This window comes from Anopheles funestus, chromosome 3RL (assembly GCF_943734845.2).
Source record: "Anopheles funestus chromosome 3RL, idAnoFuneDA-416_04, whole genome shotgun sequence".
In the NCBI taxonomy this organism is placed as follows: Eukaryota; Metazoa; Arthropoda; class Insecta; order Diptera; family Culicidae; genus Anopheles; species Anopheles funestus.
This window is the reverse complement of record NC_064599.1, coordinates 50,193,717-50,207,758: the sequence shown is the minus strand read 5'-3', so window position 1 is coordinate 50,207,758 and position 14,042 is coordinate 50,193,717. Positions and strand designations below refer to the sequence as shown.

General features: G+C 44.3%; 6 protein-coding genes across 7 annotated transcripts in view; 2 read left to right on the top strand and 4 right to left on the bottom strand.

Moving 5' to 3' along the window:
- Positions 1–6,146: 6,146 nt before the first annotated feature.
- On the top strand, positions 6,147–12,817 carry LOC125769481 (uncharacterized). The gene is made up of 4 exons (XM_049438214.1): positions 6,147–6,552; positions 7,704–7,747; positions 7,806–8,220; positions 12,304–12,817. The coding sequence occupies exons 1-4, from the start codon at positions 6,148–6,150 to the stop codon at positions 12,778–12,780; spliced, it is 1,341 nt and encodes a 446-aa protein (XP_049294171.1). The 5' UTR covers position 6,147; the 3' UTR covers positions 12,781–12,817.
- Positions 6,528–7,599, bottom strand: LOC125769705 (histone H2B). The gene has a single exon (XM_049438512.1). It carries the CDS (start codon positions 7,597–7,599, stop codon positions 7,225–7,227), a length of 375 nt encoding a protein of 124 aa, XP_049294469.1. The 3' UTR covers positions 6,528–7,224.
- Positions 7,844–8,351, top strand: LOC125769700 (histone H2A). The gene has a single exon (XM_049438508.1). It carries the CDS (start codon positions 7,852–7,854, stop codon positions 8,224–8,226), a length of 375 nt encoding a protein of 124 aa, XP_049294465.1. The 5' UTR covers positions 7,844–7,851; the 3' UTR covers positions 8,227–8,351.
- LOC125769710 (histone H4) lies at positions 8,684–12,320 on the bottom strand. The gene has a single exon (XM_049438520.1). The coding sequence runs from the start codon at positions 12,100–12,102 to the stop codon at positions 11,791–11,793; it is 312 nt and encodes a 103-aa protein (XP_049294477.1). The 5' UTR covers positions 12,103–12,320; the 3' UTR covers positions 8,684–11,790.
- Positions 8,684–14,042, bottom strand: part of LOC125769708 (histone H4) — a 36,880-nt gene continuing 31,521 nt past the window's right edge. Inside the window, exon 2 of one of the 2 annotated variants that reach the window (XM_049438518.1) lies at positions 8,684–9,063. The gene's annotated coding sequence lies outside the window, so the exon portion shown is untranslated. Of the gene's footprint in view, positions 11,449–14,042 lie in introns of both variants that reach the window. The other variant, XM_049438517.1, reaches the window with a different exon arrangement.
- Positions 12,817–14,028, bottom strand: LOC125769707 (histone H2B-like). Its single transcript, XM_049438514.1, has one exon. The coding sequence runs from the start codon at positions 13,819–13,821 to the stop codon at positions 13,447–13,449; it is 375 nt and encodes a 124-aa protein (XP_049294471.1). The 5' UTR covers positions 13,822–14,028; the 3' UTR covers positions 12,817–13,446.

Sequence of the window (14,042 nt, the reverse complement as noted above, 5' to 3'; positions counted from 1 at the left end):
ATCCTGACGGTGGTCAAAGCCGGAAGGATACGATGGCTGGGGCACGTGATGAGGATGCCGGACTCATGCCCCACCAGGAAGGTGCTCGTCAACGATCCGTTCGGCACGAGGCGGAGAGGAGCACAGCGAGCTCGTTGGCTGGATCAGGTGGAGTTAAACCTGTCGGAGATCGGATGCAGCCGTGGATGGAGGACTGCAGCACTGGACCGAGTTTCCTGGAAACGGATTGGCGACCAGGCCATGTCTACGCGACGTGCTCGACCATGAGCAGGCCAGAAAAGAAGAAAAAAAGAAGATTGTTTGCAGCGATGTACACAGTTGGAGGGTGAAAAAATTTATGAATAGAACTTCCAGGGGTTCGTTCGCTTATATTCCGGTTTTCGTATCAGGCTCGTGTTTTCGAGTTGAGCACGCACATACAGCATAACGCGGAGTATAAAAACTCGAGTTCTGCTCGGAATTTGCTCAGAGGCATCACAGCATTCTTGGTTGAAAGATCGAAGCGTGCGGACGTCTATCTCTCAAGCTCTTCATAACTGTTACCAAAGGATTGGTTAAACAGAATATTAAGAAAAAGTTCACAGCAGAGTGCTTTGTGTGGCAACACACCATCCCTCAACGTGTTAAAATTTTTCAACGTTTTTTCGAGGCTGCTTACGTGTGATCGCGTGTGTGATTTTGCTGCGCTGTGTGAGTGTGTGGTGCGGACCGCCGTCTGCTCGGTGCAGTAACGGCGCTGAGTTGCTTCTAAAAATAGCAACCAATCACCGACAACAGAGTCGACTCTGGTGCGCGTTTGGTGTCATCTAGACGTTTCGTCTGGGAGCTCCGGCGAGTACTTTTTATATTATTTTTCTATTTTTGTTAGGAATTTAAGGTTTTTAGGCTTGTAGCTATTAGATATAATTTTCTTCCTTAAAAATAAGTACATCTGGCCCGCATCATGGCGGGATCAGGTAATCCGTGGGGAAATAACCCCCCACCCCAAACGACAGCTCGAGAGAGAAGAACTCCTGCATGGTTAGATCCTGATAAAGGGGAATTATTGTTTTTGGTTCTCAGTGCCAACGAAGGATTCAATCTTCCGAAGAATCCTTTTATCATAGAAAAAAGTCTAACAAGTTTTGCCGGAAACATCGAACCATGCAGCTACATCGAAAAAGGGACAAAGCTATTAGTAAAAACAAGAAATCAGAAACAATTTGAGAAGCTGCAATTACTGGACAAATTGATCGACGATACGAAGATTACCATCGCTCCACACCCGTATCTGAACAGCGTTCAGTGCGTGATTGTCTGTGATCAACTTGAAGGTCTAAGCGACGAAGAAATTTTAAATGAACTCAAAGTTCAGAAAGTGGTTAACGTCCGGCGCTTTACACGAAAAGTCAATGGTGAAGTGAAACCAACCAATGCCTTTTTACTAAAAATTGAAAAATTGAAAGTACCTACCGAAATACGGGTTGGATGTCTGAACATCAAGACACGTCCATTCTACCCGCGTCCACTCCTATGTTACAACTGCTTTGTACTTGGACACTCGAAAAACAGATGCAAAGCTACAACAAGCTGCCTCAATTGCGGAGGTAGTGAGCATGGCAATTGTTCTATGGAAGCCAAATGTAAGAACTGCAACGGTAACCACAATTCCTTGCATCGACAATGTCCAGCATTCTTAAAAGAGCAGGACATAATCAGAATCAAAATCGACAATGGTATAACGTACAAAGAAGCTGCCACCGAATACAGCAACAAAACATCGGTTAACACACGACTAGTAGCTCTTCAAACAGAAAGCGAAAAGGACGTGATTATCGCTCAACTGCAAAAAACAATCGCTAGCATGGAAAAGAAAATCGAAGTATTAACCAACGCAACACAAGCACTGGTACAACAACGAAACCTTCTACACAACACGCTAAAGGTGCAAACCAAGGAAATGGAAGACAGCTCGACCGTTCACAGCGATTCTACACCAATTTCATCAGACGACGACGAATCAGGAAAATCAGACGACTCAATGAAAAGTACCAACACAACAGATACAATTACGAAAACACCGATTAAGCGTAAAGCTCAATTATCATCATCATCACACGACGAAGAAAAGGAAAACGATAACAAAAACACACCTCGCAACGAACCAAAATCCTGCAACATTTCGGCAACAAAACAGAAGAAAAAGACGAAAAACGAAACACAACATAGCACCGGATAAACTCTCGGATTACTCACAACAATTCCCTATGTATAACACTGCTTTAGTATTCCATCCAACCCAATCCTTTCCGTGGATCCTATCCATCCTTCATATCGCTACAATCTCCACACATCCTCACTAAACACCATAGGGAATAACTCCAACAAACCTTTTTTACCTTTTTGTATTTCATGGAATATGAGAGGAATGCAACAGAATCTTAACAACTTACAATTTTTAATTAACAAATATGATCCACCAATTATTGCAATACAGGAAGTTAACAAACCCCCTTCAATGAACAAATCACCATTTAACCGCTACAATTGGTCTTTTAAAACTTTTTCTACCATTCAACATAACTTAGCAATAGGTACACTTAAAAACAAAATAATAGATACACCACCAGATTTTCCAATTCTCGTTACCACAATCCAAGTTCCAACTCAACTAACAATAATGTGCATTTATAGACCAAAAAAATACCCAGACATTGATTTCTTCAACACATTAAATAGTATAACTAACTCACTCAACCATCCAATAATTTTAATTGGCGATTTTAATTCTCAAAACAAGCTTTGGGGAGGACACTCGGACTACCCAGGATCCAAACACTTTATTGAATTTTGTATCCTTCACGATTTAACCATCATCCACAATACCATAACCACCAGAATTAACCCTGCCACGATAATAGACCACTCAGGCACGATAATAGACCACTGCGCCACAACATCCTCACTCCTAACTAACGTTCAACTCCATATCCCCTTTGACACACACGGAAGCGATCACAGACCCCTCATCATCAATAGTAATTTCGACTTTCCTAGAATACAGCAAAGACCCAGATGGAAATACGACGAAGCCAACTGGGAAATATACCAGCTTGAAATCTGCAAAATACTCGACTCGGACTCATCACCCACAGAAGACAAAATCATCTCAGCCATTAACAAAGCAGCCACAATAGCCATACCCAAAACCAAAGGAACTCCCGGAAAACGATCCGTACCATGGTGGAACACAACAGTCGCCAAAGCCATTAAAAACAGAAGAACTGCACTTAGAAAGCTCCGTCAAGCAAATAGAGATAACAACATTGCCGAAATCCCGCAACTTGCTGAAAAATACCAAATTTCCCATAGACTAGCCAGAGAAGAAATAAAAACAGCAAAGAAAAACACTTGGAACAAATTCATAACAGATCTCAACCCAACCATCTCCGACGCTGAAATGTGGAAAAGGGTAAAATTACTAACAGGCAAAAGGCAATACCAGACACACATAACAATTAAGCAGGGAAACGACATCATTCAGCCCGACCAAACACCTGAAGCCTTTGCAGTGTACTTCGAAGAGATTTCCTCCACAGCTAACTTCCCCACCAGATTCCAGACTCATAAAAGCAATACAGAATCCATTCCACTCAATTACAACATACAGGACAATTCCGCTTACAATAGACCCTTCAACATCAGTGAACTTGACTGGGCCCTAAATCGCTGCAAGGGAAAATCGGCAGGACCAGACAACATTGGCTATCCTCTACTGAAGAATCTTCCATATCAAGGCAAACTTTACCTCCTAAAAATCTACAACCATATTTGGAACACAGGCAATATACCGGACCACTGGAAACACAGTTTAACCATTCCGATACCAAAACCTAATAAATGTAAACACTCAATAGACAGTTACAGACCGATCTCTTTGCTCAACTGCATAGGAAAGATTCTGGAACGAATGGTCAATCGTCGCTTGGTTCAAGAAATAGAAAACAGGAAATTATTCAGTACACAACAACACGGCTTCAGGAACGGTCTAGGCACCGAAACATACTTTGCATGCCTAGAAGAACAACTTTCAAAGATTCACACCTGTAATCACCACATGGACATTGCTGTTATCGATCTAGCAAAAGCATTCGACAGAACATGGAAATACAGCATTTTGAAACAACTAACCAGATGGAGCTTTGGAGGAAATCTCTTCACTTACATTCAAAGCTTCCTTGCTAACCGGACATTTCAAGTGTCCATAGGCACAAAAACCTCTTCGTACAGAACACTAGAAAACGGAGTCCCCCAAGGAGCTATTCTCTCTCCAACCCTTTTTCTAATTAGCATCGAAACACTTCTTCTATCGGTACCTACCAACATCACACCACACCTATATGCAGATGACATCATCCTTATTTCCAGCAACACATCCCTTCATACAAGCAAAAAACAACTCCAAGAGGGTCTAAATAAGCTTTGCCAATGGTCGAGATGGACGGGATACGAGATCTCCCACTCCAAATGCAGAACTCTTCATATATGCAAACATCATCACAACACACCAAAGCCACCTGTAATTAACAAACAACCAATACCATATTCCAAATCAGCTCCCATACTAGGCATCACATTCGACAAAAATCTCAGCTTTGCACAACAAATTTCCAAAACCAAAACCATAGCCAAATCTAAAATCAACCTTTTCAATATGCTTACCTCCGGAAAACATAAAGCCTCAAGACAAATTTTATTCAATATCATCAACCGCTGGTTTTTACCAAAAATACTTTATGGAATAGAAATAGTATCACTTCAAGAAGACAAGTTCCTCAAACATATAACACCATCATACAACACGGCAATACGTACATCCTCCGGTGCATTCAAATCCAGCCCGATAGTCTCGATCCTGTGCGAAAGTGGACTTCTTCCCCTCAAAAATATCATCATTTACAAAATCGCAGCTGCAACAACTCGCCTCTTAGAAAAAGGCTCCACCACTACTGTATTCATAGAACGAGCAAAAAACAGAATACAAACACTAACAGGAATATCCATACCAAAAGTAGCTAAGTTAAAACACCTGAACGATCGTCCATGGTACCAGCAACCTCCCCTCATAGACTGGCACTTTAAACAAAAGCTCAAAGCAGGATGCAACAGTACAGTTGCAAAAATGGAATTCAACAAAAGAATACAGACCAAGTATCAAAATTACAACCACATATACACCGACGGATCCGTCCACAATACTACAGCTGGATGCGGAATTAAAACTCCAACAGAAAGAGTTGCTATCAAACTACCGGACCATACTTCAATCTTCACAGCAGAAGCAATAGCCATCCAAACAGCCCTTGAAAAACATATAAAAACACACCAATCCAATATTATTTTCACTGACAGCGCAAGCATACTTTCAGCTATAGAAAAAGGAGCCTGTCGAGATCCATTCATTCAAGATATAAGCAGTACAATAGCCGAATACAAATTGAACAACACATACATCACCCTATGCTGGATACCAGGACACTCAGGAATCACAGGAAACGAAATTGCTGACACACTAGCTAACGCAGGAAGAGTAAAACCCACCAATGACATGACAGTGACCTCTCTAACTAAACGGGACATAAATAAACTGTTACAATCAGAAATCAGACAATCATGGGAAAAGGATTGGAATAACCTACAAGACAACTTCCTCAGGAAAATAAAAAACTCAACTCATCCCTGGCAAGACACCGATAACAATAGCGAGCAAAGAATACTTACAAGGCTCAGGATTGGCCACACAAATCTTACACATAATTACCTCTTCAACAAAAACCCGCCACCACTCTGCAGCTTCTGTGGAGTCACAATTACAGTTTCCCATCTTCTCACCAATTGTAACGGATATTCATCTCACCATAAACAATGCAACTTAGACAGCAACATCGACATCATATTATCACCAGACCCAACAAATCAAAAGAAAGTCTTACATTTTATACGAATATCCGGACTCTTTAAAGAATTATAAAGGATTTTACGAAAGAGACGAAAGAATTCCTAAGGAATCAAAGTCTCTCTAAAACATTCAAACAACAACAACATATTCTGAAGCATACTTTCAACGCAGCCAGACGTCTTTACACGTTCCACTACCCAACCAGTGAAATGGCCCGTACCAAGCAAACTGCCCGTAAGTCGACCGGAGGTAAGGCCCCTCGCAAGCAGCTGGCCACCAAGGCTGCTCGCAAGAGTGCTCCGGCCACCGGAGGAGTGAAGAAGCCGCATCGTTACCGTCCGGGAACCGTAGCCCTGCGCGAGATCCGTCGCTACCAGAAATCGACCGAGCTGCTGATCCGCAAGCTGCCCTTCCAGCGCCTGGTTCGTGAAATTGCCCAGGACTTCAAGACCGATCTGCGCTTCCAGAGCTCGGCCGTGATGGCCCTGCAGGAGGCCAGCGAGGCGTATCTGGTCGGCCTGTTCGAGGACACCAATCTGTGCGCAATTCATGCAAAGCGCGTCACCATCATGCCGAAAGACATCCAGCTGGCTCGCCGCATCCGTGGAGAGCGTGCCTAAATCTCGCCAGTTCCCATCGTTCATCGAGGGGCATTATCCACTCAAACGGTCCTTCTCAGGACCACCACCAATATTGATCAAAAAGATATTTCGCAAACCTTCTGCATTTACAAAAAAAAAACGGTTCGTATGTTGGAAGAATGAGCGTTTGGGATCTCATCGATTTGGGAGTGCGATGACGCGCATTTGGGAGTGTGAAATCGAATGCCTGTGTCATCTGTGTGTGAGTGAATGGGTATGAATGGCTTGTTTGTATTACTGTGAAACTTTCGTTTGCTGTTGTCGAATGGTGGGTGATTCGGTGCCTTTTTGAAGCCTATCGATTAAGCCCGTAAAGGGCAGCATGCATAATAACGCGGTTGGCGTTCAGTTTAGAACATTCATGAGAGCTTTGAGCCCGATGCTCTCCGCTGCGTACAGCGGTACTTTCGAGCAGTGTTCGTGATGCTTTTAACAAGTTAAAATTTAAGTTTAAATTGGCACAGACTCGGACTGAATGAACGCTTCGTAAAGGAAGGCTTATTTGATGTTTTACACGAATTTGCTATTAACAGAGAGACGCACTACTATAGAAAGGTTTAAACAGAAACATTCTTTTGAACAGATGCGTGTTGTGGTCCTGAAAAGGACCGGTTTGGGGTTCGGGTAGAATTGAACTCGGTCGAATTACTTCGAGCTGGTGTACTTGGTGACGGCCTTCGTGCCTTCGGACACGGCGTGCTTGGCCAGCTCACCAGGCAAGAGCAGACGGACGGCCGTTTGGATTTCGCGGGACGTGATCGTCGAACGCTTGTTGTAGTGAGCCAAACGGGAGGCTTCGGCAGCGATGCGCTCGAAAATGTCGTTCACGAAGCTGTTCATGATGCTCATCGCCTTGGAAGAAATTCCGGTGTCCGGATGGACTTGCTTCAACACCTTGTAGATGTAGATAGCATAGCTCTCCTTGCGGGTCTTCCTTTTCTTCTTCTTGTCCGACTTGGAGATGTTTTTCTGGGCTTTGCCAGACTTTTTCGCGGCTTTTCCACTGGTTTTCGGGGCCATTTCACGACGGTATTGACGCAGCGATGTTCACAGTTTGAGGGTGAAAAAATGTATGAATAGAACTTCCAGGGGTTCGTTCGCTTATATTCCGGTTTTCGTATCAGGCTCGTGTTTTCGAGTTGAGCGCGCAGATACAGCATAACGCGGAGTATAAAAACTCGAGTTCGGCTCGGAATTTGCTCACAAACATAACGTTCTCACAACAGTGAAGATCGTAGCGAACGCACTCTCTTACGCACCCAAGCTATCAACATGTCTGGCCGTGGCAAAGGAGGAAAAGTTAAGGGAAAGGCAAAGTCCCGCTCGAACCGTGCCGGTCTGCAGTTCCCAGTTGGCCGTATCCATCGTCTGCTACGCAAAGGCAACTATGCCGAGCGCGTCGGTGCTGGTGCACCAGTGTATTTGGCTGCCGTAATGGAATATTTGGCCGCTGAAGTGCTCGAGTTGGCAGGAAACGCTGCCCGAGACAACAAGAAAACGCGCATCATCCCGCGTCATCTGCAGCTGGCCATCCGCAACGATGAGGAATTGAACAAGCTGCTGTCCGGCGTCACCATTGCTCAGGGTGGTGTGTTGCCGAACATCCAAGCCGTGCTGCTGCCGAAGAAGACCGAGAAGAAGGCCTAAGCCTATCGCGAAACCAGCTTTATTCCATCTTCCGCCAAAAACCGTCCTTTTCAGGGCGACAAATCATTTCGCTAAAGATTTCATTTGACCATTTCTGCTGAGCCCACTGCCAACGCATTCTCATTCCGCAGGTAAATCCAATAAAGTGAGAAATGCAGGAAAATCCTTAACGCGCACTCCAAAGTCAAAGGAGTTCAAAGACTCTAGCAGCGGCAAATCGTAGTGAAAAATGTTCATATTTTAAACCTGTGCCGTATGTGAACTCCCACATTATTGTAAGGAGCAATGGATGAAACTTTAAAAATAGAGTCGTCTACCTGGTTTTTTACCTGAGACGAATCTATGAGCAAGAGATAATTTACATCGATCGTAAGGGAATATGGATACCTGCCTTATGCAGGTAGCATCCATGGCCTTGAACCGATGTTTTTTTAAATGGATTTTTTTAATACAAATCACAAACCGTTATTCTGGAATGCACCGAGCCCATTGCATTCCAATGTATGCGAAACCATCTCAAAACGCATTCGTCATCAGCAGCAGCAACAGCATCATAAACAATCCATACGAAAGAAACATTATTTACTCTTACCTGTTTCAGTACGCGGCATGCACTTCTCTCCTTTCGGTTGCTCCCTCGATGAACCAATTTTACTGTTATTCGGGTTTTTTTTCCGAACGATGCTCACTGATCACGATAGAAACGCAAACTTGAACTTTCATTACGATCCTTTTGATAATATTGTGTGTACACGTAATCATGCACAAAAACTTTTCTTCCGAATCAATGCTCACTATTTTGCTCACTACTCACATTCCAATTGCACTGAACTTTCACTCGATCACGATTTCGGATCGCTGTCCCTGCCCACCGCCGATGCCCGGTTTCGTACCGCTGCAGCCGCTCCATATTATAATAAAAAGAAGCAGCAGCAGCAGCAACAACAACTATTTAAATATAGGAGCGCATTTTTTTCTTCCCGGCCGACGGGATCCACTGCACGCACTCCTCGCCCCCTTTTCTGGTGAACGCACCGGAAACGCACCGAAAACGCACTTTTTCCACGCACTTCCAGGCCACTCACGCACAATTCAGGGACACTAAAATCGCTGTCCCTGTCCACCGCCGATGCCCGGTTTCGTACCGCTGCAGCCGCTCCATATTATAATAAAAAGAAGCAGCAGCAGCAGCAACAACAACTATTTAAATATAGGAGCGCAATTTTTTTCTTCCCGGCCGACGGGATTCACTGCACGCACTCCTCGCTCCCTCTTTCGGTGAACGCACCGGAAACGCACTGTTCAGGGACACTAAAATAGTAGGAAAAAATATGATCCTACACGCATTTCGTGCCACAGTGAAAAAATCACGGTAAGCAACGCAAAAAGTGTGGGCGGCGCAGTTTAAGCTTTTCACTGCACACTACACACACCACTTCACTGTGAATTACTAAAACGCACACACACACACAAACACGGACTAGTGAGCTCCACTAAACGCGAAAGAACCGGACCGATCGACTGTACGAAGTAGACTGAGCTGCGTTCGGTTCCTTGCATAATGAAATACTAATATTGGAGTGAGAGTCGGGTCAAAGTCGTGTCAGAGTTCGTGTCCTCTCTCTCGGTATTTAGTATCCCGAACACACATACCTAGATAAAATGATTGCCAGACTACTAGAAACGTTTTACCTAACGAATTTTGCCACTCTTCTAATGTTTTATGCTTTTGCGTGTGCAAATAGCAATGTTCAAACCGTGCAAGGAACAAAACATATTTGTTGTATATATGAGCAAATTAAGTTACATGCGCATGATTATTAAATAAAAAAACGCGACAAAATTTAATAAATTTTGAAAGGGTTAAAGCGAAAATCTTTCCGAAATCGTGTGTGGTAGCCTTAAGAAAGACTGATTTTATGTTACACTTTATGTTTAGCGTAAGAAACAGGAACGAATTTGTAAAGTTTTGAAATCGGGGGGGCACAAATTTTAACATGCCTTAAAACGGACACCCAAGCGCGGACGAAATGTGCCTTCCATTGTCCTTCTCTCCAGCTACGAAATTAGTGCGAATTTTCACTAAGGAATTGCATCTCGCTCTAACTTACGCGCTCTCTTTCGTTGCGTTGGTGTGTGAGTACACTTGCACTTAACGGTATTTCTCATCGGGTGAAATTATATTTGCTTGAACAAATTAAGTTACATGCGCATGATTATGCCATAAGAAAAAATACACGATAAATTTTAATAAATTTTGAAAGGTCAAAACCGAAAATCTTTTCGAAATCGTGTATTTTACCCTTAAGAAAGACTGATTTTATGTTACGCTTTATGTTTAGCGTAAGAAACAGGAACGAATTTGCAAAGTTTTGAAATCGGGGGGGCACAAATTTTAACATGCCTTAAAACGGACACCGAGCCACGGACGAAATGTGCCTTCCATTGTTCTTCTTTCCAGCTAAGAAATTAGTGCGAATTTTCACTAAGGAATTGCATCTCGCTCTAACTTACGTGTGTGAGGATACTCGCACTTAACGGTATTTTCAGCGGGGGAATTTTAATTTTCGGATAGCTATGTGCTGGTGGAAAATAAGTTAAATGCGCATGATTTTTAGGTATGAGAAAAAACAATGATCGATTTTAATACTCCTTAGGAGGGCAAAAGCGAATATCTTTCCGATATCGTGTGTGTTAGTCTTAGAAAAGACTGATTTGATGGAATGTTTCATGTTTCATGAAAAATAAACCGAATATGATAAGTTCAGTTTGATCAGTTACCACTTTAAAGCGAATTTTTCTTAACCGTGTTCCTTCTCGCTCCAGCTCACGCTCTTTTTTTAATGTGACAAGGCCAAAAAAGAGAGGTACCATTTTTAGATAATTTTCGGATTTGGTAAATCATGTAAAACACACAAATATGTTGAAATATCTTTCGTAAGTCTTGAAAAAGACTGGATTTGTGAAATGCTTCGTGCTTCATCTTAACAAACGCCGATTTTTGAAAGTGTTGCAAACGGAATAGAGACAAATTTCCCCGTTTTACACACTTCAGACATTCTCAATCCGTAGCGCGTACATACAGACACACACTCATGCACACGGCTGAACCGACCATTTCAGGACTGGAACGCGGTGGAGAATCGACGCGATGCTCATCGGCTTCTTCTTTTTGGCTTAACGAACTTCTACGTGACGCCCGCTGGAGGAAAAAACATGTACCTTATTTCCTTGCTGGTGAGAACCCATGGAGCTATAATTCGGTTTACAGCTTTCGGTGAGTTTATTTATTATTTAGAAACAAACGAGATTTCACCGTATTGTCTGCCTTCGGCTGCATGTTCTTCGTAATGCGTGATGTATGTACACCACGCGAATCAAGGCGCTTGACTAACGCTTTGGTGGATGATGTCAATCAGGTAAAAATGTTTCTCAATACCTCAAATGAATCTTACGCACTTACATTCGAAACCATAAGAAAAAGAATTTTGACGCAAAGGATGTGTGGTCCTGATAAGGACCGTTGAGATGAGGGCAAAATCTGCGTTGGCTGGTGGGTGCGGCTTAACCTCCGAAACCGTACAGCGTGCGACCCTGACGCTTCAGCGCGTACACTACATCCATCGCGGTGACGGTCTTGCGCTTGGCGTGTTCGGTATAGGTGACCGCATCGCGGATAACATTTTCCAAGAACACTTTCAGCACGCCACGCGTTTCTTCGTAGATGAGGCCAGAGATACGCTTCACTCCTCCACGGCGGGCCAGACGACGGATGGCCGGCTTGGTGATGCCCTGGATGTTATCACGCAGCACTTTGCGATGACGCTTGGCTCCTCCTTTACCCAGACCTTTGCCTCCTTTTCCCCGTCCAGTCATTTTCGATGTCAAGCGCTAACCGACCGTACTGTTCAGAAGTTCACGATTTATAACAGGGCTACGCACAATTTTCCACTCTTTTATATCATTTAGCTGAGCGCACGCACATGCACATACGCGTTTCCATACACGAGCGCTGTGCGAATGTGAGTGTGCAGGCGAAGCTAGGTTATAAAAAGGGAGATTTTGTTGTTCAGCTAGCTTATTCTGAAGCATACTTTCAACGCAGCCAGACGTCTTTACACGTTCCACTACCCAACCAGTGAAATGGCCCGTACCAAGCAAACTGCCCGTAAGTCGACCGGAGGTAAGGCCCCTCGCAAGCAGCTGGCCACCAAGGCTGCTCGCAAGAGTGCTCCGGCCACCGGAGGAGTGAAGAAGCCGCATCGTTACCGTCCGGGAACCGTAGCCCTGCGCGAGATCCGTCGCTACCAGAAATCGACCGAGCTGCTGATCCGCAAGCTGCCCTTCCAGCGCCTGGTTCGTGAAATTGCCCAGGACTTCAAGACCGATCTGCGCTTCCAGAGCTCGGCCGTGATGGCCCTGCAGGAGGCCAGCGAGGCGTATCTGGTCGGCCTGTTCGAGGACACCAATCTGTGCGCAATTCATGCAAAGCGCGTCACCATCATGCCGAAAGACATCCAGCTGGCTCGCCGCATCCGTGGAGAGCGTGCCTAAATCTCGCCAGTTCCCATCGTTCATCGAGGGGCATTATCCACTCAAACGGTCCTTCTCAGGACCACCACCAATATTGATCAAAAAGATATTTCGCAAACCTTCTGCATTTACAAAAAAAAAACGGTTCGTATGTTGGAAGAATGAGCGTTTGGGATCTCATCGATTTGGGAGTGCGATGACGCGCATTTGGGAGTGTGAAATCGAATGCCTGTGTCATCTGTGTGTGAGTGAATGGGTATGAATGGCTTGTTTGTATTACTGTGAAACTTTCGTTTGCTGTTGTCGAATGGTGGGTGATTCGGTGCCTTTTTGAAGCCTATCGATTAAGCCCGTAAAGGGCAGCATGCATAATAACGCGGTTGGCGTTCAGTTTAGAACATTCATGAGAGCTTTGAGCCCGATGCTCTCCGCTGCGTACAGCGGTACTTTCGAGCAGTGTTCGTGATGCTTTTAACAAGTTTAAATTTAAGTTTAAATTGGCACAGACTAGGACTGAATTAACGCTTCGTAAAGGAAGGCTTATTTGATGTTTTACACGAATTTGCTATTAACAGAGAGACGCACTACTATAGAAAGGTTTAAACAGAAACATTCTTTTGAACAGATGCGTGTTGTGGTCCTGAAAAGGACCGGTTTGGGGTTCGGGTAGAATTGAACTCGGTCGAATTACTTCGAGCTGGTGTACTTGGTGACGGCCTTCGTGCCTTCGGACACGGCGTGCTTGGCCAGCTCACCAGGCAAGAGCAGACGGACGGCCGTTTGGATTTCGCGGGACGTGATCGTCGAACGCTTGTTGTAGTGAGCCAAACGGGAGGCTTCGGCAGCGATGCGCTCGAAAATGTCGTTCACGAAGCTGTTCATGATGCTCATCGCCTTGGAAGAAATTCCGGTGTCCGGTTGGACTTGCTTCAACACCTTGTAGATGTAGATAGCATAGCTCTCCTTGCGGGTCTTCCTTTTCTTCTTCTTGTCCGACTTGGAGATGTTTTTCTGGGCTTTGCCAGACTTTTTCGCGGCTTTTCCACTGGTTTTCGGGGCCATTTCACGACGGTATTGACGCAGCGATGTTCACAGTTTGAGGGTGAAAAAATGTATGAATAGAACTTCCAGGGGTTCGTTCGCTTATATTCCGGTTTTCGTATCAGGCTCGTGTTTTCGAGTTGAGCGCGCAGATACAGCATAACGCGGAGTATAAAAACTCGAGTTCGGCTCGGAATTTGCTCACAAACATAACGTTCTCACAAACATAACGTTTCATTTTC